Source organism: Pygocentrus nattereri, chromosome 1 (genome assembly GCF_015220715.1).
Source record: "Pygocentrus nattereri isolate fPygNat1 chromosome 1, fPygNat1.pri, whole genome shotgun sequence".
NCBI lineage: Eukaryota > Metazoa > Chordata > Actinopteri > Characiformes > Serrasalmidae > Pygocentrus > Pygocentrus nattereri.
This window is the reverse complement of record NC_051211.1, coordinates 12,752,334-12,775,716: the sequence shown is the minus strand read 5'-3', so window position 1 is coordinate 12,775,716 and position 23,383 is coordinate 12,752,334. Positions and strand designations below refer to the sequence as shown.

Below are 23,383 nucleotides of genomic sequence, written 5' to 3'. Positions count from 1 at the left end.
TGTGTTTTCTAATACTTTCCAGATGTTGCTGCTCGGCTCGTGTTGTGAAAGACATTTTCTTTCGCTCGTAAGTCTCATTCCTTCTCTCTCACATCAGGGCGAGCTGGAGAAGCTGAATCAGTCTACGGATGACATCAACAGATGGGAAACAGAGCTGGAGGTAGGTCAGGCCTGCCTTTCGGCCGCGTGCCTTGTTTATCATGTTATTGTTTCTTCTCCAGTGGTGGCAGCCAGGATTCCAGAAAGGAAGACCTCTCTCAAAGCTCGTCGCCCTTCCCCCCGTCTTCCCAGACGGGCCTATAGAAAGTTTGTCACGCGTGACTGGCGTCCTCTGGATTTGTGTTGAACGAGGAGGGGAAATTGTTTATCTGTGCAGCTGGAAATCCGGTGCTGCTCTGTCATTTCGTGCTCTGTAAAAAAAAAAAAAAACATTTTAGGAAGTAATAAGACAGATTGGTCACATGAGTTACTTTTTCAGGGTTTTGTTTTAGCAGTCATGCTCTCATAAATGGCTCACTCAGTTTAAACTTACTCTTGGATATTAAGTATATTTCCTGTGCATAAAGGCTTCTTCGTGTGTGTAAACAGAAGCGATTCTGGTAACGCTGGTCCACTTTTATGTATCACAGCTCTCAGAACAAACTTTGTATCTCAATTTTTGTTGTTTTTCAGTTTTTGACAAAATTGGAAAATGCCCTTTGCCCTTTATATTCTGTGAGCATTTCATGACAAATGGACCAAAAGAAACAGCCAAAATGTACTTGGAAAAAAGTCTGATTCCATTGACTTACATTAGAAGTAGAGTGTGTTTCTTCCTTCTTCTGTAAAGTTCTCATTTAGGGAGAGAAGGTTTGGTTCTGACAGCAGCGATATATTAAAGTAAACAAAACATATAGAAGTATTCTGTATCCTATTAGTAATGATACAAATGTAGAAAAACGATTATCATCGGATGAATCATCAGCAAAAACAATACACAGCACTACAGAGCTTTAACTTTAGCATGCAATTGTTCAGATAGTAATACTGTTACCATGTAATTACCATCTGGGCTAGCCTCTGGTATTACTTTATCACTTATAGCAAGACAGTTTGGTAATATTTAGGGTTCCCAAACAAGCAAACATGGAGAACCATTGGATGGAAACATCTGTGCCGAAAACTGGGGCTTAAAAAGTGGGCTAATGCAATAATAAATTAAAACGGGTTGTGCTATATAAACTAGTTTTCATGTTGAACTTAATTGTTGTTAAATATATCCACCTGTGTTGGTGAAACAAACGGGAGCTGCATAGGTCACTCAACTGTTTCATACCAAATACATTTTCATGGATGCGCTTTTAATATAGTAGAACCGTCACAACAAATTTATAGTGTTATTCGTCTTATTGCTTTTCATGTAGGTTTTTGTGCTCTGCCTCAAGCAAGATGAATTGTTCTGCTGCTGTTTGTTTGTACTGAAATCCAACAACTGAGCTCTGATTGGTCAGCCTGATTTTCAGCGCATCTGTATGTTGCAGAAAATGTAGTTTTTTCTTGTGGAGCATCACAGTCCATCACTATTGGAATCAGTGTGAATAGGTTTTTGTCCCTAAACGTTAAATAGCAACAGTACAGTGAGATCATAGCTAAAATTCATAGCTAAACTGTTACTTGGCAGATGTCACAACTTTCAGACCAGGGGTTGGTTTGCGGCTCTTTTGCTGCCCTGTTGTGGCTCCACAGCAGAATAAGAAAATAAAATAATCCACCTTTACAGTAAAATAAAGCTCTGCTGAGCGCTCAACACAGTTTAACAATAAATGATCTTAAATGCTGGAGTTAATGTAGAACTGCTAATTCACCCTTTAACCCTGAAGGTTGGCACACAGACAGCTGGTGCTGTCACCATAGCAACACAGACAATGATCTTTAATTTAAGACGAACATCAATAATTTGGAGACATATTTGGATTTACATTGACACATGGTCTGATTTTTGCTGAAAGGACAAAATGACTGTTCTTATCTTTTGGGTTTCTGACCCCTGTTTTGGACCATTGATGCTGTGGTTTCGGGACAATGGAAATCGTTATTAAAAACAAACAATAAGATTGAAAATTCATACAATATAAAATATAAAAGAAACAAATAAACATTCTTATATACTGGATATTTTTTCCATAAAATGCAAAAGTAGCATGTTTACTCTTTGGTTATGAACAAGAATGTCTTGTTGAAGTGACAGTGTTTTGTGTCGCTGTCATGCATGTATTAGTTCAATCAATCAGTCAATCATTTACAGTGTTGCAGAGTTAGTTGTCACTAGTCAGGAAATAATGAGATAATGAGATTTTTCACTGCGTCTATTGCAATATTTGGCATTGATTGTCAGCCCAAGGCTAACGGAAGTGCTTTTGTCAGTAGTGCTCCCTCAGTTGTGCACAGGAATGAGACAGATGTAATAAGTATTCTTGTATTCATGTATTTTATGTTTCATTTTTTTTAAAATATGTTGCACTCAGCAAATACATCAAAATTGTACACTAACATTTACAAAAATGCCATATCTTAGTTTATTCTCTGAGGATGTATTTTCATGTCAACAAAATGCCTGATTTCTCCATAGCTGTTCAGACGTTTGCCTTTGAATGCATGCGTTTTAGTTATGCATCAACATCAGTAAAGCTGTTTTTCTATATTCCTGTAGAACAATCTGGTTATTCAGGTTCAGGTTTATGGAAAACAGAGCTGCTGTTTACATCTCTTGAGCAGATCCAGTCTGGTGATATTTCTGCAATCTAATAACAGTTAAGATCCCTTATCTAAAGTAGTTTAGTCCACACAAAAGAAATTCCTTGAAAATGTTTGTGAAAGAAAGAACAGGACTCTGTACCATGCTCTTTCTCAGAAAGGCCTCTTGTCCGAACAGTACCTCCGGAGGTTGTGTCGCACTTCAGTTAACAAGCTAGGGGGAAGAGTTATGCAACAAATGTGGCTTTTCCGCAGCCGCTGTTGTCGAACGCCCATTAGTCACCCGAGAGCGCCAGGATGGGTTCTGCCGGAGGAAGCCTGGCTCCCTCTGACCTCTGTTCAGCCGTGGGGATGCCATGAGGGAGGATGTAGGTGTCACTGCGCTTGAATTGGAGGCACGAACTGGCAGTAGTGTCTGGCCTTCAAACACTGTGAACTGTCTCTCGAGGGCAAAAGGGAACCACGACCAAAGTGCACAATTTCTCAAGGGCACACAAACATTACAACTGATGCAGGAATCACCATTTGACCTACATCCATAGCCCTGCAGACGTTTTACACAACAAAAGAGCTTGTATTTTTCTGCTGAAGGAGCTTTTTCTGTCTGTAGAGAAGCAGGGCGTGTCTTGCTTGTTAACTCGATTAGTGCTGAATTGAATTAGCTGAAGCAGTGCTTTCCAAGAGGGCACAAAGCTCGATTATAGAAGTGTTTCATTTCTGCAGATTGCTGTAGGACGACGAGGAGTGGCAGCATAGCTTGAAGGAGAGGAGAATGTAAATCGGTATAAAGCATTCCTGAACAAACACCACAAGAGTTAGAACTGGACTCTGCAGTTGATTAACTATGCAGAGTCTGCCGAAATGTGCTCAGCATGGTTTTCTTGGTTTGCTAACTGGGCTTAGGGCCTCAGAAACTTTTAGTGGGATGACTTGGTGACGTAGCTATTAGCTGGTTCTACATTGGGCCTTGGCATCCAGCATTATTTCAAAACTGAAATAAATCATTTAAATCATTTACACAGTGGCTAAGTAAATAAAAGCAGTGCTCAATTTTCAATCCACCGTTGAATAAATGCCAAACCGTCAATCTAACAATGATTGCTAAATGCTGATAACTAGAAAAGCGGAGCTGGTTAATGTTAGAATAGCACGGGAACTGCTGTGCTCACCACCAACGAAGCCAAGCAGAACGATCTGTAGTGTTTAAATGTGTAGCCTGCTAGCTAGGCTAGTGCTACCCTCTTGATAAAAGACAATTAGAACCATTAGCACTAAAACCTGATTGGCTTAATGGGATACCGTTAGAGACAACTAGTTTCTTGTAATACACCTGTAGATCCCATTAAAAAACCATCAGTTGGAAAGCTGGAATCAGACCTACTAAACCATTAGAATCTTTTACACTGTGATATCAACCCATCAGAAAACCACAAGATACCATTAATGGATTCTGTTAACCAAGAGAACCTTTTAATGGTTGCTATATTTTTTTCGGTGTATCCAGTTTCTCTCTACTTAGCTGCACTTAGTTAGCTTAGCTAGTAGTACTATTCCAGCAATCTGGCGCTCTGCTGTCACAAGTGTAGACGAATGAAGGGTGCTGAAGGTGACCGATGAAATCGAACCTGTTCTGTGGTGTTTTAAGCTGTAGCCCCCTTGGCTAAGCTAACACCAGCTGAGTTAGCAGGTTAAATGTGGAATCCACCACAGTACAACTCGGTTCTCGGTTCTAGCCAATAAATGCTCATCTATCACATGTTTGGAGGATAAAGACTCATATCTGAGAGAGCAGAGAGGGACATGATGGAAAGACTGCTACAGCCGCCTAAAGGCTACCGTTTAGCAGATTGCACAGAGCGCAGCTATAAGGTAAAGGAACTGTCACAGTAAAGCATAAAATACTTCAAACTCATGGTTGGTTTACACACTGTATTTAATGCAGTTTTACTTTCAGCATCATTTAGTGATTTTATTGTGTTTGGTAGCCCAGCTGCCCATCTCAGGTTTACTCATTGTGCAAGGTACCGTATCATGATTCTGTTGTTACATGAGTACAAAATGCCATGTGATGTATTAACCCCTTAAATTTTACATTTCATGCTTATTATTCATTCATTAACCTTAAGGCAATTCTGTACCTATTATAAATTACAGTATGTACTGATTAAAAATGTGTACCTCCCCTGTAAGTCATTTTGTGATTGGTTAGAAGCTCATTTGTGTATTACAGCTCTGGGCAATAGCTGTATTGCAGTGATGATCAACAAATGCTATGTGCAGCCCTGGTCCCAGGATTTACTGTACAGAGTATATGGGCTAACTGTGCACTACTTTCTTGTGCGTGTTGTTTCTATAAGACCATTTCTATAATTGCAAATCTGATTGTCAGGATTCCAGGCAGAGGTTCCGTGCTGTCCTGGTGGAGGCTACGATCAAGCTGGATGAGCAGGTCAAGAAGATTGGCAAAGCAGTGGAGGACTCCAAGCCATACTGGGAAGCTCGGAGAATGGCTCGGCAGGTACTGGTCACTTCTTGGAGTGAGACATCTCACCAAGACTGCAAACTGGTGCTCTGACAAACCAAGCTGACTATGCACTGTCAAACACTATCAGGCTGTCGTTGCCTGCCAGTGACTGACCGTTGCCTGTAGTTTATGTGGTGTGTCCCACAGTGGTGGCTGTCTTGGGCCTTTTTAGCACAAGTTTTGGCTGATTGAGCATGTAGAGGAGAAGAGAACTGATGAATGGAGGAATGGATAGAAGTAAATAGATAAATAAGTGAATGAAAGTGAGCAAAGCAAGTGAATGTCAGTCAAGAAAGAGCTAAAACACACATTAGCCTGATGTTATACTGTCAGTGCAATGAATGATGAAAAGCTTTTCTTTCATCCAGGTAGATGATTTGGGATGCATTTATGGAAATATTTGGGGTCTGTTGACTGCTAATCTTTGTTTTGTAGCTCCAGCGCTAAACTAACACACTGTAGGTCTGGGCGATATGGCGATGTCATCGGATATCATTGATGATAGATAAATAACCCGATGGCGATGTGTAAAACATGATAATCACAGATTTGGAAACAGACCAATTTACCACTAAACTGGGGTTCATGTTTCTTTAAGATGCGCCTCAGTAGACTTTTTCATGTTTGAGAGAACAGGAGCTGCCTGTGTTTGTTCTCGCTGTAATCCTAGCTTTAGCTACAGTATGGCTCTTTACCTTCTACTTCTTTACTTTAAGTTTAGCTTGAGTGCATGGAACTAAAAATAAATGCCTTCATGCTTTGTAACTTCAGCTTGCTTCAGTGTTTTAAATGTCACCCAAGGCCTGCTTGGCTGATCAACTACATCTGGGGTGAGTGGGGAATTTTGTGTTATTTTGAATTTTCCCAGAAGTCATTCCTTTAAATGTATAAAAAACTTTTTTATCCATTGTTATAACAGTGCTGATTTCCAGTAGCACCTCTATGAGGTTTTCTTTTCTTGTGTTTGCGCCAGGCTAACATTGCTGTACTACCCCCAGTAAGTTTATCTTATATGGGAACGTTTGAAGCTTATAAGGAGAGGAATCCTCTCTGTGGAGGTTTAACATCAAGAACAGTTTTAAAAAAGCAAAAACAATTTGAAAATGCCTGTTGTTGCTTATGTTGTGTGTAAATTTCATGATGATTGGACCAAAAGAAACGGCCCAAAATGACTTGTGAAAACATCTGGTTCCATTGACTTCCATTAACAGTAATGTGTGTTGTTTTGAGAGTGTGTATTCTGACTCTAGAACAGTTTCTCTAGAACAGAGCATTTCACACCAAACCACTCTGAATGACTTTGCTTACCCCTTAATGATTTAATTATGTCAAAATTTTCCTGTTAGTCTGACAGAACACAGACAAGATTGATGCTGCAGCTTACTTGGTGGGAATGTTTTGGAAAACACTTATAGGCCTCTTCAAACGTTAAGGAACGCAGCAGATGTAGTCATCACAGCTCGTAGGACAGCAGGCTTCAAAAAAGAGAAAGGCACTTAGTTTTTTGGCAGCTGCGAGAGGCTTTGTAGCGTCGGGGAAAGAGCTAATGACCCAAAGCTAAGCAGCTATTCAGACTATGAAGTGGCACTCATTTTGTCAGGTGCATAATAACCAGTCCATTTAATCTGCTTCCTAATACAATGAATGTACATTCTAGCAGCATGAGAGCCATTTAGCTTGTGTTAAGCTGTGTTCTATTGCAGTAGCCGTGCATTCCAGTGGTACAAAACCACTGCATACTTCTGAATTTCAAAAATAACAACATATAGCACTTCTGTGCAACCTTATTTCACTCTTTAACTAGTTTCAAAACGAGGTGGCTCAGAAAACAGTTTTTTGACATGGCACTTTTGCTAAATCTTTGCTCTACTTTCACTCTGCAGCCTCAGATACCCTCCTTACCCTTACTTACCTCTCTTCACTTACCTCCCCTTCCCTCCCTTCCCACGCTCGCTGTAGCCTCTGCACTCTCAGTAATAGATGACGTTGCTGTACGTGCATCAGTGCTGGAGTCATTTGTTAGCAAACAGTCTGTACAGTTCCCACGAAGAGGGAGGGATGTTTCAGAGGACAGCTTCATCTGCACAGCTGCTCATAGGTCAGAGTGATTTTTCACAGCCCAGCAGCTCAAGTCTAGAAAGTTATTTTGAAATAAGGATCAGCTTCTGTTCCTCACAGTGCAGGATTGTGTGCGTATGTGTGACTTCATGCCGACAGTGCTATATATAGGAAAGCGCTGGAGCTAATTAGTGAGGCTCTAGCACGAAGGCCGGGATTACAGCTGATTGGAGGCTGCAGCCATGAAACGGCAATTATCATCACATTGTGATACCAGTTAAGCAGCCAGGCCCCCACATGCACACAGTCTATACACAACATTCCTCTCAGAGATGAATGCATGCAATGAGATGCTCTCTTTAACCATGTAATATATGATCTCTTTATCCTGCTGTACTCATTGGTCTGCTATATACAATATTAACACAGTATTAAAACAAATATTTTCAACACATATATTTACTATCCAACATGACCAGTGAACCTACATGTGTCTTCTGCGCTTTTATATGTAATGCTGATAATAGTTAAACAGCTATTAATCAGAAAATATAAGATTATTTTGCCTGACAACACCTTGTATGTACCTCTCCACCATGAATTGATTTTTGAAAAATACCTGTTAGGCTTAAACCCGCTCAAAAATGTATCACAACAAAGTTATCTGTGATTTTTAGAGGCATTAAACTCTTCAGACGTCTGGTTCGCACCACCACCACTGTGAACAGTTCTGACTCTAGAACAGTTTCTCTAGAACAGACATTTCAACATTTCACACCAAACCTCTCTGAACGACTTTGATTACCCCTTAATGATTTAATTATGTCAAAGTTTTCCTGTCAGTCTGACAGAACGCAGACAAGATTCTTGTTGGTTCTGAGAAATAGAATTAAATGGAATAAATAACTCATCAAAGCGATACTATTTGGAAAAATCAAACACACAGTTTGCCCCTGACCACAGAATTATTCAAGACATGTTTGGTGTCTGAAATTATTTCTTCTCTGAATTAGTTTTGCTCTGAAGATATAAGGCTAATTTAGCTAACAAGAAAGCTTACAGCCCATCAGGATTAGCACTGTGCACATTACAGGGCTCAGTCCCAGTTCTTATTTTTACCCCTACCCCTTGTTTCTAAGTGTCACCTTGCCTCTTGTTCATGAGTTACCAGGGGTAGTGGTTGAAATCTGGAGGGCCATGTAGCCCTGACACTTCGCCCTACCCCTCTATCTCAACAAAAATTGGGAGACCCTACCTCTAGACGTGAACATGCAAAACGGAGGGGTAGGGCTAAGTGGCAGGGGCACAGCGTGAAATGGGATTGGGCCAAGTCATAGTCTGGACACACCATTCACTGCATTGATGGGTTAGGAAGTCTCAAATAGGCTTACCTTTGTACATCTTTATACATAATAGAATGTATCAGCGCCAGAAACTGCATAAGAAAGTCTGTTTGTGATGTCTAGTGATGATGTAGGCGTAACAGTTTGCACAGTAGTACTTGGTGCTTCATAGTCTTTCATTATTTATTAGCTGCATTAGCCTTAGGAACCCAGTGCTACACTAAAGAAGCAAACTTGTCAAACATGTCTCAGCTGACTGGGTGTATTTAGGTAATGTGGAAAATGTGAAATACATTTTTTTGCCAAATTTTCCTCAATTTTATTGTAGTCCATCTGTTTCTCTGATACTTTGTTACCCCCTTTTACCCTGTTCTTCAGTGGCCAGGACCCCCATGGACCCTCAAATAGCAGGTACTATTTGGGTGGTGGGTCATTCTCAGCGCTACAGTAACACTCACATGGTGGTGGTGTGTTAGTGTGTGTTGTGCTGTTCTGAGTGGATCAGACACAGCAGTGCTGCTGAAGTTGAGCTGCTGGAGAAACAGATGGACTACAGTCTGTAACTGTAGAACTACAAAGTGCAGCTATACAGTAAGTGGAGCTGATAAAATGGACAATGAGCGTAGAAACAAGGAGGTGGTCGTAATGTTATGCCTGATCGGTGTATCAGCCTTAAAGGCACATGAATAATATGGCCTGTTTAATTGTAAGGGATAAAAAGGCTGGAAATGGTCATGTACTGCTTTAGGTACATAAACCCACAATGACACCCTAAGCATAGCTCAAAATGTTATAGAAGTGAAGTGTATTATGTGGGCCTTTTAATTTCACATCAAATAAACATCAAATACTGAAAGCCCTAGTATGAAGCTATGGCCTATGAAGTAAAAGATTGTGACAGTTTGTGTGCTGCTGCATGTAAGTGGGGTGAGGCAGAGCTTTTCATGCTAATCTGTGAGAGTCAGACACTGCATGGTTGATAAGAGACTTTCTCGGACGTCGGCCTGCATCTCAATCCTGTACAAGATCTATTTGCAGACCAGGCCCGCACTGTAGAACTGAATTAGTCCGCTCAAAAAGTGAGGCAGTGGAGTATGGAGCCTTAGCTGATCTGTTTTTTAACAGATCAATTGGGTGTAACTCTGGGGGAAAAACAAGCACATAAACAACCGCTGTCTTTCACATTTGTGACCTTAGTTGCTGTGTGCACTATTTTCCCCGTGAAAAAGCGTCAAGGAAATAGAGATGGCTGCGGGGAAGATTCACAACTCTAACAGCAGAACAAGGAGTGTTCTGCCAGCAAATTGCTGGCACAGCGTTTAATTCGGCTGGATCAGGGGCTGAACTCACTCACATACATATGCAAATAGACACAGAATGTTTGCAGGCAGAAGGTACAGGTTAAGATTCCAAGTGCTTAGTTACAGCAAACATTAGCATTAGTGACTTTAATATGTACATCTTAGCGTCAAGTTAACATGTTATCCTTGCGTTTGTCGTGTCCGTTATTTTTCTATAAAGTAATTCACTAAATCTGACATATATCACGTTATTATACGATACCTCCTTTATGCCAATGCATTTTCAAATGCTTCAAAATAAAGTTCAATTTCAGCACCTAAAATCTAAACATCTTGTGGTGCGACCATCCAACCTTATATGTCAGATTAAATAAACTGCCAAAAAGGGTAATTTAATCATATAAATTATGCAAAGTAGGGCAGCTTCAAAAGTAATCAACTAACTGCAAAATCTTAGCCCACAAATTCTGATTTCCTCAAATGGCACAATCAACAGCTAAGGACTTTTATTCTGACATCCTTCTAAGAAAGAGCAGGCACATATTGCATCATAAAAAATGACCCCAAGTGACTTTCTTGGTGCAATGCCAAGATCAGTAGCCCCTTCACAAATGTTGGAAAAAAGATTTTGCGTCATTGGTCAGGCTTGTGGGTTGGTTCACCAGTTCTTGTGGTGTGACCACAGGAACAATGAAAATCTGCTAATATTATAATTATATTTCTGTATTTGAAAAATAATTTAAAGTATATTCAGATCTTTCAAGGACAAGGTTTATATGGGCATCCAAAGACAAAAAATAGTATATAGAGGTTTTAAATAGACATGAATAATGTTTTTATTAATATCTGGTTGCACCACCTGACATTTCCTGATAGATTCAAATTCCTGTTTAAAAATAAATTTCCCTATAAAAGCCATGAAATTATTCTTGCAAATACAAAAAGCGCATTGTATATATTTTTTAATTAAAATATTTTTAATGATTTTTTGGAAGCCTCATTTGTCATTGTGCCATGTGTGTTTATGTGCAAATTGTATTTGCAGCCTGTTCGGTGTGAAGGTGACAAGTCTTCTCATGTTCCCTTGAGGTGGACTGTGTCCTCAGCTGTTTGTGTTGGTAAACTAATAAGCTCAGTGTGTGTGTTATGGGAGTTTGTCTCATATAACTGCCCTATGTTGACTTAAGACCCCCATCATCACGTGCCCACTAAGGAGGGTCCAAACACCTGCCGGTCTATGCCCCTCTCTCTCTCTCTCTCTCTCTCTCTCTCTGTGCACACATACACCCCCCCACTGTGTCTGGTGGGTCAGGCAGACAGGTAGACAGACAGATGAACAGATGGACAAACTGCTCTCGACTTGGCCAGCTGTCACTCACAGAGAGGGGCTCGAGCCCCAACCCCTCCTCTCCAGCCAATCACAGACCACCATTCAGCAATACCACAGAGGCCTGAAATACTGAGATCTTTGGCTGTCTGTCAAACCTTAGGGACAGACAGACAGACAGACAGACAGATTGATTTACAAGTTGATAGATAGAGAGACAGGCAGGCAGACACAGATAGGTAAATAGACAGACAGACAGGCAGACAGGTACATAGAAAACATGGGTAGATAGACACATAGCCAGGCAGATTGATTTACAAGTTGATAGATAGAGAGACAGACACTGATAGATAACAGACAAATAGTCAAATGAACACACGGACAGAAAGCCAGCCAGATAACCAGATATACAGACATCTTGAGAGATAAAGGGAAAGGACGATGGAACAATACAAAAAAAAGTGATCTGTTTTCCACTGCGCTGTAGTGTTCGCGTGCTTACTCATCTTTGACGAGTTCACTGAGCTCTCTGATTAATCTCAGGATTTCATGTGGTCTGATAATACACACCAAAGAGTAACGGGACAGTTGTGGAAAGAATGGTTCATCCTGTGTTCCTCTTGCAGGCTGGCATACCGCAAGTCTTTATTTAACCCCTGTCTCACATACGCATGCCTGCTCGGGCACAGTACAGGCCGGCCTTGTTCACAGACCAGACAGGAACTGACTGCCAGTGAAGAGACATCTGTTCAGTGCTGTGTTGCACGTTTGGCTGAATGAGATATAACGGGATAAGCACGTGAGCTGCTTAGAGCTAAACTCCTCATCCCTCTGGTCATGGTCCTGCTGCTGTTTGTGTTTGTGAGGGTTTGGACTAGCCAGCAGATAATCTAAAAATCTAACCCATTTGCTGGAGGCAGAGCAGTTTGGGTGCCTGTAGTGTAAGGAGAACATCTGGGGACAACCAAGAGAAATGTTGGGCTAAATGTGAAGGGGAACATATTAGGGTGGGAACGAACTGAGTGTAACATGGGCGATGCTCGACTGTGTGTGAAGAACAACAAGCCTTTCATTAGCAAATGGATGTTAGCTAAGAAAGCGTGGTTGAAAACTCCTTTAAAAGTGTGTATATGTTGTGTGTTCAGGGAGCACATTATGTGCAGCAAAAATAAGGTATTGTCTAATGTTGTCATTAATTGTCATTAATGTTAACTAATGATTGCATTTCATGTAGAAAGTCATCAACAAAACATATAATTTGACCAGGCTTCCCAAACATCTGCATACAACTGTACATAAACTTCTTAAATGAACTTCAGGGCCAAAATAAAATGCATGGAAAGTGTAGTATATTGCTGTTGTCCGAGGAAAACTTTGTATCTCCATAATGGTAACTTTACAGGAGAAGGAAAAAACCTAATTTAATTTTAATGTAACTCAGTGGAACCAAATTTTTTTCCAAGTAATTTTGGGTTATTTCCTTTGGTCCATTCTTCATTAAATATATACACAATATAAATGACAACAGACATTATCAAATTATGTCAAAAACTGAAAACTGGAGATACAAACTGGAGATACAAGGTTTTCTTCCAAAAGCAGCAATATGTACCCTTTAAAAGAGCACAGAGTAGAGGATCTGTTCTTACGGGCTGATTATGAGACCACGCCTAGTCACGTGAGGTCATGAGTGCCCTTGTGGATCCAGGCCACAATCAGCGTGGTCTGTTTCCTACTGCTGGCCAGCTGTTCGCACACACACACACATACAGGCAGGTTAGGGGAAGTCCACAGAACACACACTCGCTATTTCAGTCACACAGCTGGTACCATGCTTCACGGACTCCCCCTTCATCTCGAAGTCACCTTGCTCAGTCAGACCCCCACCCATTGACTTCCTCTGTCTCCTCTGTCTCTTTCCATGTGCCTAAAGCTCGTAGCGTTTCTGCGCCACAGATATACATTCATTCTTCACTCAGCAGTGTGTCAGTGCAGCTTGCTTGCTGACAGGCCTAATTTTGCATGTGCAGTAATATTCACGGGGAGCTTGAGCATGATGATAGATGTGTTTGTTATTGCAGAAACAAGGAAGGAACAGGAATGTACAGTTTAGAGAGATTAAAGGTGCAGTGAGAGATTTGTACAGCAGTGGTTTTTGTTTTTGTTTTTTGTTTTTTTTTAAATACAAAACATAGGGCACTTCAGTTGTTGTTCATTTGCACCTTTGGCTATTCAGCACAGTCAGAGTTTGGCCTATGAATCATTTAAAGATACAGTCAGGGATTTGTAGATGAAGTGATGTGGGAATTCTGGGTTGATGTCTAGTATTTTTCATCTTATTCGTCAATGCTGGTGCTGATGCTGTTTGATACACTGTAGAGAAACTGGGGCTAAATCCACACTTAGCATTACAGAAAATGTAACTTTAATTTAGGGTTACAAATTCAGTAAAATGAATAAAAGGCAGACATTTTAGTGAAATTATTCAGCATGACATATAAACGTTCTGCTCTTCCAGAGTGCACTGAATACAGTACTGTGGAAGTCAGAGATGACCTTTTATTGATTAATGTTCACTTGAAATGACATTTTATTCTTTTTCTCAGTGTCAGGAAGAAAAGCAGAAAATATACTCAACAGAATCTTTAGAGACTTACAGTCTACATTCACCAATTCTTCATACCCCTAACCTCAGTTCACTCTGCCGTGTGTCTGGTGTTGCCCAACTTGCCTGATGACATGTCTAATTTTCCATTACTCATACTGAGCTTGAGTGTGTTCACAGTTTGTGTCTGTTGCTGTGCATTCAAGACCTGGTATTAAAGGTACAGTAAGGGATTTATAGGCAGCATTTGGTTATGGCATATTTATAGCATGTCATGTCAACCATGTCATGCCCTCTTGCACCCGCCTGCTTTGGGCAATGGTCCTTGTTCGCACCTTGCCTTTGTGAACACTGCTTCCACCACTGGCACAGAGCATGTTCGTTCAACCCTTGTGCCACAGCAGTACAGAAATTTGAACATTTGAATGCTGGAAGACAGAAGACATCGCACATGGAACCACACAGTATGCAGTGCATCACTGTCACCGTCACTTGCAATGTTGTTTTAACCGCGACAACATTATATATTGTTATTAGCTGATTATGATACAAAGCATCTTCAAGTCAGTCAGAATTAAATTAAAGCCAATGATAGATACTGCCAGGACATGAAAAGCCTGTTTTTATACGCATAGTATAGTAGTGTATCGCTGTTGTTGGAAGAAAACCTCGTATCTCCAGAATGGTAACTTTACAGGGGAAGGAAAAAAACTACTTTGCCTTTAAAGTCAGTGGAACCAGATTTTTTCCCAAGTCATTTTGGGACGTTTCATTTGGTCCATTCATCATAAAATGCACTCACAATGTAAAGGGCAACAGGTATTTTCACATTATATCAAAAACTGGAATATGAAAAATTTGGAGCGGAAAAGTGGAGATATGAGGTTTTCTTCCGACAGCAGTGTGTGGTAAGTGCCAATGTGTTTTTCTCTGCAGCACACCTCTAGCTTATTTGTTGCTGTTCTATCTGCTTCCATAAGGAGCCAAAACTTGCCCCACCCTTTAAACCATAATACGAGCCTCAAAATGTATTGTGCCAAATATGCGGGACCCGCCTTGTTCAGATTTTGATGCACCTCTTAGCTGTTTGATTCATGTTAATAGGCATGTGTCACCAACCGCCCCTCTCAGAGTTTTAGAAATGACGTGCTTGCGTTGTCATTTCCTGATTGTGGCTTTAAATTTAGTCTCACGAGCCAGGCTTCTACCTGTAGTCAGAGAGTGTGGTGTGTTTTCTCTAGAAACATGGCCGGCCTTCTTTGACAGGAAGGAGTGGTTTGACTGACATGCAAAAAAAAACAACCACAAACCACTGCTTTTGGGTGATGAGGCAATTTTCAGCAAGGGGCTACAGCTGTGAAATGTCTTCGAGTAAGAGCACTATTCAGTTCTACTCAGACAAATTTAATAAGGACCACTGAACACGCTCTCAGAACACACTGAGACCCCTCATATGTAACAGGGTGGGAGATAGCTGGGAAACAATACAGCTTTAGCTGAGACTGTGGAATCTCATTGGCCTGGTTATGGCCGTGCTATGAGTATACACAGTTTCCCTTGTGTTTCTGTGAATGGCCTTCATGTGTGTCACAATAGAGGGGCAGTTGAAGCAGACATGGAGAGACCACATATGGGGCACCATAGGATGCCGTTGGTTCAACCAGTGACATACTCTTTGTATTTTAGGACTTCACACTGTAACTTATTAGACTGCTGTTACTGTAGTATTTGTCATAGGGCTGGGCAATGTGATATTTTATCATTTGTCATGTGTGTCATGAAATGCTTTTCTGAGTATATGATGGGCGTGGTCAATATTTCTAGAGCACTGAGCGAGTGCTTGGATCATAAAAAAAGACCAATTAAAGTGAGCCTGTATTGGCTTTGTGCTAATCACAGCATTCACACAAATGCTGAATGTTGTCTGAGATTTCACTGGCTGGTGCAGTTTTGAGGCCTGTTTTTTTCTCAGAATCATCACCCAGGACCGGTAATCTCAGCTTCTAGAAAAGCTGCATTAAAAAAAATGTAATGAATTTGTGAAAATTTCCTAATATATCGCTCCTAGCTGGATTTATGCTAGATTTTTTATGACAAAATAACCCAGCAAAAATTGGTCGTTTAGAAATGTACTTTGACCTGAGTTTGACAGAAAACAGTACAAAACAAGACGTTCACTATCCACAAAATTTGATCTCTCAAACAGCACTGCATTAAAAACTGGCATGTTTTGTGTTGTAGCGCAGTGGTAAACATGCTCTTGTTCCAACTTTTTTGGAACATGTTGCAGGAATTAAATTTGGAATGAGTTGCAAACCCGGCTGTACTGTTTTCCTGTCTTTGCGTTTTTTACAACCCAAATATTTCACAATTTTGCTAGATTTTTGCCATATTCCCCCTTTCATAATTTACTGTACATGATTTGCCCATAAGAATAGGGGAAGCTGCGGTTGAACAGCTGACGTAGTTTCATGCTGTAGCTCGTGTTATGCAGTGACTAATTATGGGGGTTGTCTCTGCTGTTATAAAAGCAGCGGATGGTCGACTTCCTCTCCTTGTCAGGGTGAATGAACTCGCATTAAGGGCTGAGGCAGGGCCGGGCAGAAGTGGGTCGCAGGCTTTAGCAGGTCAGGAGTTAAACACAGGCAGAAATCCCAGTGCAGCGGCTACGTTAGCATCATCCTAAAGCAGAACCAACAATCTCCATGAAATATACATCAGTCCTTGGTTTCTTTTTTTTTTGCCTAACTGTCTGCAGCAAGGCCAGTTGAAGTAGGTCACAGGATGCAGAGCGCTAGAGAACCTCTTACGAATCGAATCCTGCTGTGCTGTTTCTGCCATTACTAAGGAGAAGAAAATAACAAACCCAGTCCAGAAACGCAGAGCTGAGTCTGAATTTCCACATAACAGTAACTAAGATCTGAGGAAGAGCGTCTTACTGAAGATGTGCTTTTCTCATCACTTCTATATCCTGGGCTGGGTGGGGGGAAGGGAGGGGAGGGAAGAGAGTTGTTAACATGTGGGATTTGTGTGTGGTTAGTTTTGACCTTGGAGATGCGGTTATCTTGAACAGGATCCTACTAGCATGATTCAGCTATGTTAATGGTGTACTTTGCTCACTCTCTTAAAGCCATAGTTTGGTGAGAATTTAAATGTATACATAGTTTCCCCCAATTTTGCCCCAAATGTTGTTCAGCCAGTGCTTGTTTGGGGTTTGAAATTCACTTCTTTAGTTTTGAAATGGAACTGCAAGGCTAATGTTCACAAGAAGCTTGTACCCAGCCAATTAGCATCCTGTAAACTGAACATCTCAATTATTACATGTTAAATAATCTCTAATAAATTTGCTTATGTGGTGTCTGACTCTGTATGACACAGTGTTACAACTGTGCTGTGTTAAACAGCGCTGTGTGAGATCTTTCTTACCCACTGCTATACGGCTTTATAACGAGTCTCTTTACTGCAGAGACGGTACTGATCTCCTGCTGTCTGAACTGTGCTGAACCTCATCACTGTATCACCTCTCCTGGTAATACTCACTGTGCAATATATCATAACCTGCTGCTGTAACGAAACTTTCACTATGCTTTACACTGTAATATTGATGCAACTCCTAGTTAGTAATGTCTATATTCATTGTGCTTTTAGTTTACCTCATACCAGTCAGTGCCTGCTGTCGTGTAAATACAGCAACTGTTTCATATGCCATGTACATATGCAAAAAGATAAAAAGTTTGAATTATCATTTAAACCTGGAAAAAAAACGTTAGAATTTTGAAAAACTTCATTGTTTCATTGTTTTTCTGAGTAATAATAAGTGAACACGTCCTCGACAGAGACACATTCTGCTCATTTTAATGCACACTTACTGTTTATTTGCTGAATTTAATAAGTTGAAAAAAATCTGTGCTATAGTAACAGATTTATACACTGCAAAAAATAGTGTCTTGTCAAGTAAAATGATCTTAAATCTAGTAAATAAATCTAATATTTAATATTAAATGAATCATAATTTTAAGATGATTTAACTTATTTCCAAACATATTTTACTTGTTTTGAGTGATTTTTTTATGTAATTTTTTTCTCAGTATGTTGTCAGATATGTTGCTTATTTTAAGAAATGTGCTTGGAACCAGCAAAATTATCTGCCAGTATAGTGAGATAATTTTTGATATTTTGATAAAATTACTTAAAACAGATAAAAAATGCCTAGAAATAAGCTAGATAAGCTTATAATAAGTGCACAACCATCTCAGAATGGGACATCAGTATTAGGTAAGTAGGTAGGTAGGTAGATGGATAGATGGATGGATAGATAGATGGATGGATAGATGGATGGATGGATGATGGATAGGTAATTTCACTTGACACAATACTATTTTTTGCAGCTTATTTTATGTTTTATTTCTTTCCAATATGTTAAAGTCAGTAAATAAACAGAAATCGTGCACTAAAATAAAAAAAAATGCCTTTTTTTGTTTATTCTCTGTAGATGATGTTTTTTTTATTTTCACTTAGAAAGAAAATCAACAAAATTTGTACATATTTTACATATTTGGTGAAATAAAGTGGTTGTGATTTTAAGGGACAAAGAAAGGTCAAGTAAAAATTATTTATGACTGTTTTGGGCTCATAAACCAGCGCTAATGTGAACCTCAGGGGGTAAAAAGAAAACTAAAAAGCAAAAAAATAAAAAATGTAGGACTTGAGCTCTTTAAACTCAGTTACTGGCACCAAGTATAAATGACAAAGCAGCTTTTCAGGTTAATCGCTGGTGAAAGTGTGGAACACCTCGGGTGTTAAGTCAGCAGCTGAGGCTGGGGTGCGTAAAATCGGTGGAACAGCTGACGTGAGTGCTGGCTGGCTTTGGGCCTGACTAACAGGGGGCTGTACGTTACATAATGACAGCAGTGGATGGTCTTACATGCCCATCATCTTGAGACATGCGTCAGTTTGGATGACCTTTGTGCTCTGTAAACAACACAGAGGGCCAGTGTTCCAGCTAAATCCCCAGTAATTCACATGAACACAATCACAGTTTCACAGATATACTCACATACATGCAGCCAGAGCACAAAGACTGCGGCGGGAAGAGTGACGCTCTGACCATTTTAGGCCAACTGCAGCTGTTATGACACAATTTTGTAGTTTGTATTGTTCTAGTAGGTCACCATTATTCGAACAATACTGTACAGTATTGTGCCTCGTTGATAGCTCGAGAATTGTCTGAGTCGTTAGCATTGTGTCGCCCAACACACTGACATCTGCATCATTTTTTGGGGGAAGAATGACCTCTTTGTTGGAATCGCCTCCTAGTTCATTGTCCAGCAGCCTAAATGTCGTCAGCTGGGAAAATTATGGACTGCACACCCCCTCCTCACAACTTTGACAAAGGGGTGACTATAGCAGTGCTGGAAGCAGGTTGAACTAATAAAAATTCCATTTACTAGGGTTCGAATTGTGGCAGAGGTCTTAGGGAGATCCCCTGGTGGAAAGTCTGACTGTGAGGAGACTTATATATTGTACATTTAGATATTAGATATTCACAATATTTTTAGGTTTACTTTCTGTATTTTTTTCACAAGTGTTACTAGGCAAGAGTCATTAACATAATATGCATATCAGTATAAATGATTTTTGGACCTAGAAGCATGGCACATAGGTCTAATAACTCACCTTTTCTCAGTTAATTCATTCAAATATATTATTTAGGTTGTAAAAACTGATTTAGTTGTAGGCAGGCTGGTTTGGTGGGTCCCATAGGTATTAAGGCCAAATAAAGACAAATTAAACAAAAGGGTCATATGTTGGTTGTTGTACAAAATCATGTTATCGCACGAATATATAGGCTAGTTAGAACCTTCCCCATTGCATATTCTCAGCCTAAAATGAAAATTCTTTAACAAAAACATATTTGCTTATATCACGACTGCTAACAGTGGTTATTCTCTGTGCTCATGGCTGCTGCTGACTTTACGTCAAACAGATCTAAATTGTCTTGGCCTTTGGGATGCGCTCAAGCATCAAGCTTCTCTGGTTTGAATCATTAGAATTTGGCACAGCACCTGTTGTCTAAAGCAGCTGCCTGCCGTGTTCAGCTACGTGGTGTTTTGTTCATTTTATGGTTCACAATAGGTCATGCTGTGTCCTGAACCACATTGACAAGTCTGTGCATCCTTGATGAAGAGCTGGATGTGGTTTGAGTGGGTTGAGAGAGGTTTTGTGGATATATTTTGTGGATTTCTCACTCTTCTTTTAACGGCAGTGTATGTCTTTTGCTGGGTGTTTCAGATTATCTTGAATGAACAGATAAGAATAAGATAAGATCAGAAAACAAACAGTAAGTTTGCTTTCTGTAATTGTGGATTCTCTCTGGTTACGGTGCTATGTAAGGCTCCGTTTGGTGTCTAAACAGCCTTTTTGGAGCATAGACTGGCAGCACTCCTGAAAACATGGGTTCACTGAAGGGAAATTCTAATTCAGTCTTTGTCAGCAAAGTCATGCAGAGTGGTTTGATGTGAAACGCTTCGTTGCAGAGAGCCTCTCATTCAGATGTGGATGTGGTGGTGATAAGAACCAGGCATCACAATGTCTATGACGTGGATATAGCCTTTTTATTTACTATCCAAATCCTCCAGTGAGTCTCAGAAGTATCATAAAACAATGTCTCAGATATCAGGCAGCGTATTCAGAACTATTTAATGTGAGGGAGTTTTTAGACACATTTAAGTCTTCAGACGTTCGGTTCCTATCACCATTACTGTGAACAATTCTGACGCAACAAGTCTCTCCAGAAAGGAGCATTTCACCAAACCACTCTGAATGACTTGTCAGCTGTTTAACTGTGGTAACAGTGTTACTACAAACTTAAATATCATTCTAAACCATTATCCTGTGACATAAATGGAATAATATGATTTATTAGTACCCACCCCCAGTACTAAAGTCCCCAGTGTCCTCATATGAGGGGAAGATGGGGACAGTTGAGTTGGTGACTCATCTGTCTGCAGCAGTATGACGTAGTAGTCTGCCCCCCCAACCCCACTTTCTCTTTCTGTCTTTCACCTCAGAAGAAATGTAGGCCACAGAAAAGGCGGGTGCAGAAAAAGGAAAACTCAAGGCTCCATAAAGCAGGTCACGGTTTGTTCCGTAGAGTTTGGGAAAGTCAAGCCGCTGCTACCCAAAATCAATGCCTCCTGCTTTGATCCCCAGGCTCCGGGGCTTTGGCCCTCAGGGTGCCACTGAGAGCCTTCTTAAAAAGGAGAGAGCATGGAATGATAAGACTGCCTTTGTGATGGTAATAAGCTATTAGGAGCTCTGAATGACATCCCGTTTGTTTGTTGGTTTGTGGTTTCTAATGAGGTTGGGAACGCGGACGGGAATGAGGGTTTTAAATTAATCCAGCCACTCGTCTCGTGGCTCAGAGGAAGCTCTGTCAGCAGCGCGGCGCCGTATCTCACAGAGCAGAGGGCCCGAGCGCTCTCTGCCTTTCAGTGAGAAAAGCGCTTTATGAAATATACAGCTGCTCCTCAGCTCAACGTGCCGGCTTTCTTTATGAATTCTTTAGCACAAGATATTGCTGAATAATTCAGGAGAGACGAGCTGTGTAGCTGCAGATCGTTATACAGCATGAGCCCCTTCACACACACTGCAGGCCGGAGACGTATGGCAACTGACAGGGACTGGTTTTTACATCTAGTGGCTAATTTTGCAGCACTGCCATCATAAGGTCCTGTAAAAGACAGGAATTAAGGAAAAAAGACAGTGGATTTATAGCATGATTGTGGAAGAAGTGATGCGTGTGGTGGATTCAGAATGAAAGGAATTCCAACACAAAGGTTTGGGGGTTTTCATCCCCTTATCCCAAATATAGCTATCCAGCCAAAACTTCTTTGGTGGCCAAAGTTTGCAGTTTGAAGCAAGTGGGTAATAATTTAGGCATCCAGTTTGCACAATGTTAATGGGAGGCTGTTTGCATTACTTGTTCGCTACATCAGCTTTGTAGCTCCAGTGCAAACAGGGTTGCCACATCTGACAGAAATCTCCAGCCTACATTGTGTTTTAAACCCACTAAAAGCTGGAAGTAGCCTAAAATGTATCCACAAGCCTGTATTGTAGTATGTACAGAGGTAGGTAGTACTTAATTACAATAACTCAGTACATTTAAACAGGTAAGTTGTACTCTGTTGATAGATTTGTACTTTCCTCATGGTTTATTTGTTTTAAAGCTTGCTTGTGAGAAGTAGTTCTTAATTCCTCTTTCGGGTTTAATTTCATTCCCTTGTGTTGGTTCAGTTCCCGGATTGTTTTTACACTTGTTTACTCAATTTGCTCACTAGCTCACTTTGGAGCTTTGGTGTTTTATTTATGCTGAATGAACAAAGAATAACACGTAACATTTACTGTCCTGCTGTCCTGTGTCCGTCCGTCCGTTCATTCCTGTCTCACTCTCTCTCTCTCTCTCTCTCTCTCTCTCTCTCTGTTTCTCTCTCTTTCTCTCGCTCTCTTTCTCTCTCGCTCCCTCTCTCTCTCTCTGTTTCTCTCTCTTTCTCTCGCTCTCTTTCTCTCTCGCTCCCTCTCTCTCTCTCTCTCTCTCTCTCTTTCTCTTTCTCTCTCGCTCTGTCTCTCTGTTTCTCTCTCGCTCTCTCTCTCGCTCTCTTTCTCGCTCCCTCGCTCTCTCTCGCTCTCTCTCTCTCACTCTTTCTCTCTCTCTCTCTCTCTCTCTCACTCTCGCTCTCTCTGTCTTTCTCTCTCTCTCGCTCTCTCTCTCTGTCTTTCTCTCTCTCGCTCTCTCTCTCTTTCTCTCGCTCTCTCTCTCTCTCTGATTTTTGATTTTTCATGTCTTCTGTTTGCAGTCTTTTTTGTTGTTCATTTTATGTCGTTGTTCATTTTGAAAGTAGCCCAACAAATACAGTTCTTGACTTTCTCATTTTCACTGGCAACTGTGTTGTCAGGAAAACTGCAAACCTGGCAGCTCTGAGTGCAAAACTAAATAAGAACATTTCAAACACCAAACACGTCTCCTGTAACTGAGTACATTTGAGCTAACAGGGAAAAACCGTGTGCCTTTCATCTTTCTCCAGGCCATCACTAAAATAGAGATCAGACCTTTGATATGTAAGCCTACCGAGTTTCAGCGCTGGCTCACTGTCCTTCACTGCTCTTTCAGGCTCAGGTGGAGGCTCAGAGGGCCACACAGGAATTCCAGAGGGCCATAGAGATCCTGAGGGCAGCGAAGGAGACCATCGCTCTGGCTGAGGAGAGGCTTCTGGAGGAGGACAGCCGACAATTTGACTCGGCCTGGCAGGAAATGCTCAACCATGCCACCCAGAGGGTGAGATAAAGATGCAGTAGACAGCAGTTTGTTCAGGAAATCCTCTGTAAATGCTGGAGTTCTGCTCAGAAGCATTGCACTCTGCATGTTCTAACTCAGTGGTTCCCTGTCCTGGTCCTACAGTACTCCTGTCCTGCTCTAATACAGCTACTTAAACT

At 40.8% G+C, this 23,383-nt stretch overlaps 1 protein-coding gene and 1 long non-coding RNA gene across 2 annotated transcripts in view; one reads left to right on the top strand and one right to left on the bottom strand.

Annotated features, from left to right (window-relative positions):
* The window catches only part of sh3bp5a (SH3-domain binding protein 5a (BTK-associated)), a 32,749-nt gene that overhangs the window by 1,579 nt on the left and 7,787 nt on the right, over positions 1–23,383 (top strand). The window contains exons 2-4 of the mRNA XM_017720967.2: positions 98–160; positions 5,123–5,251; positions 23,061–23,225. Coding sequence (XP_017576456.1) covers positions 98–160; positions 5,123–5,251; positions 23,061–23,225 — 357 coding nt within the window. The remainder of the gene's footprint in view (positions 1–97; positions 161–5,122; positions 5,252–23,060; positions 23,226–23,383) is intronic.
* Positions 149–23,146, bottom strand: LOC119263205. Its single transcript, XR_005130182.1, has 3 exons — positions 23,019–23,146; positions 6,642–7,390; positions 149–410 (listed from the first exon to the last, which is right to left on the bottom strand). It is a non-coding gene; the product is annotated as an uncharacterized LOC119263205 (long non-coding RNA).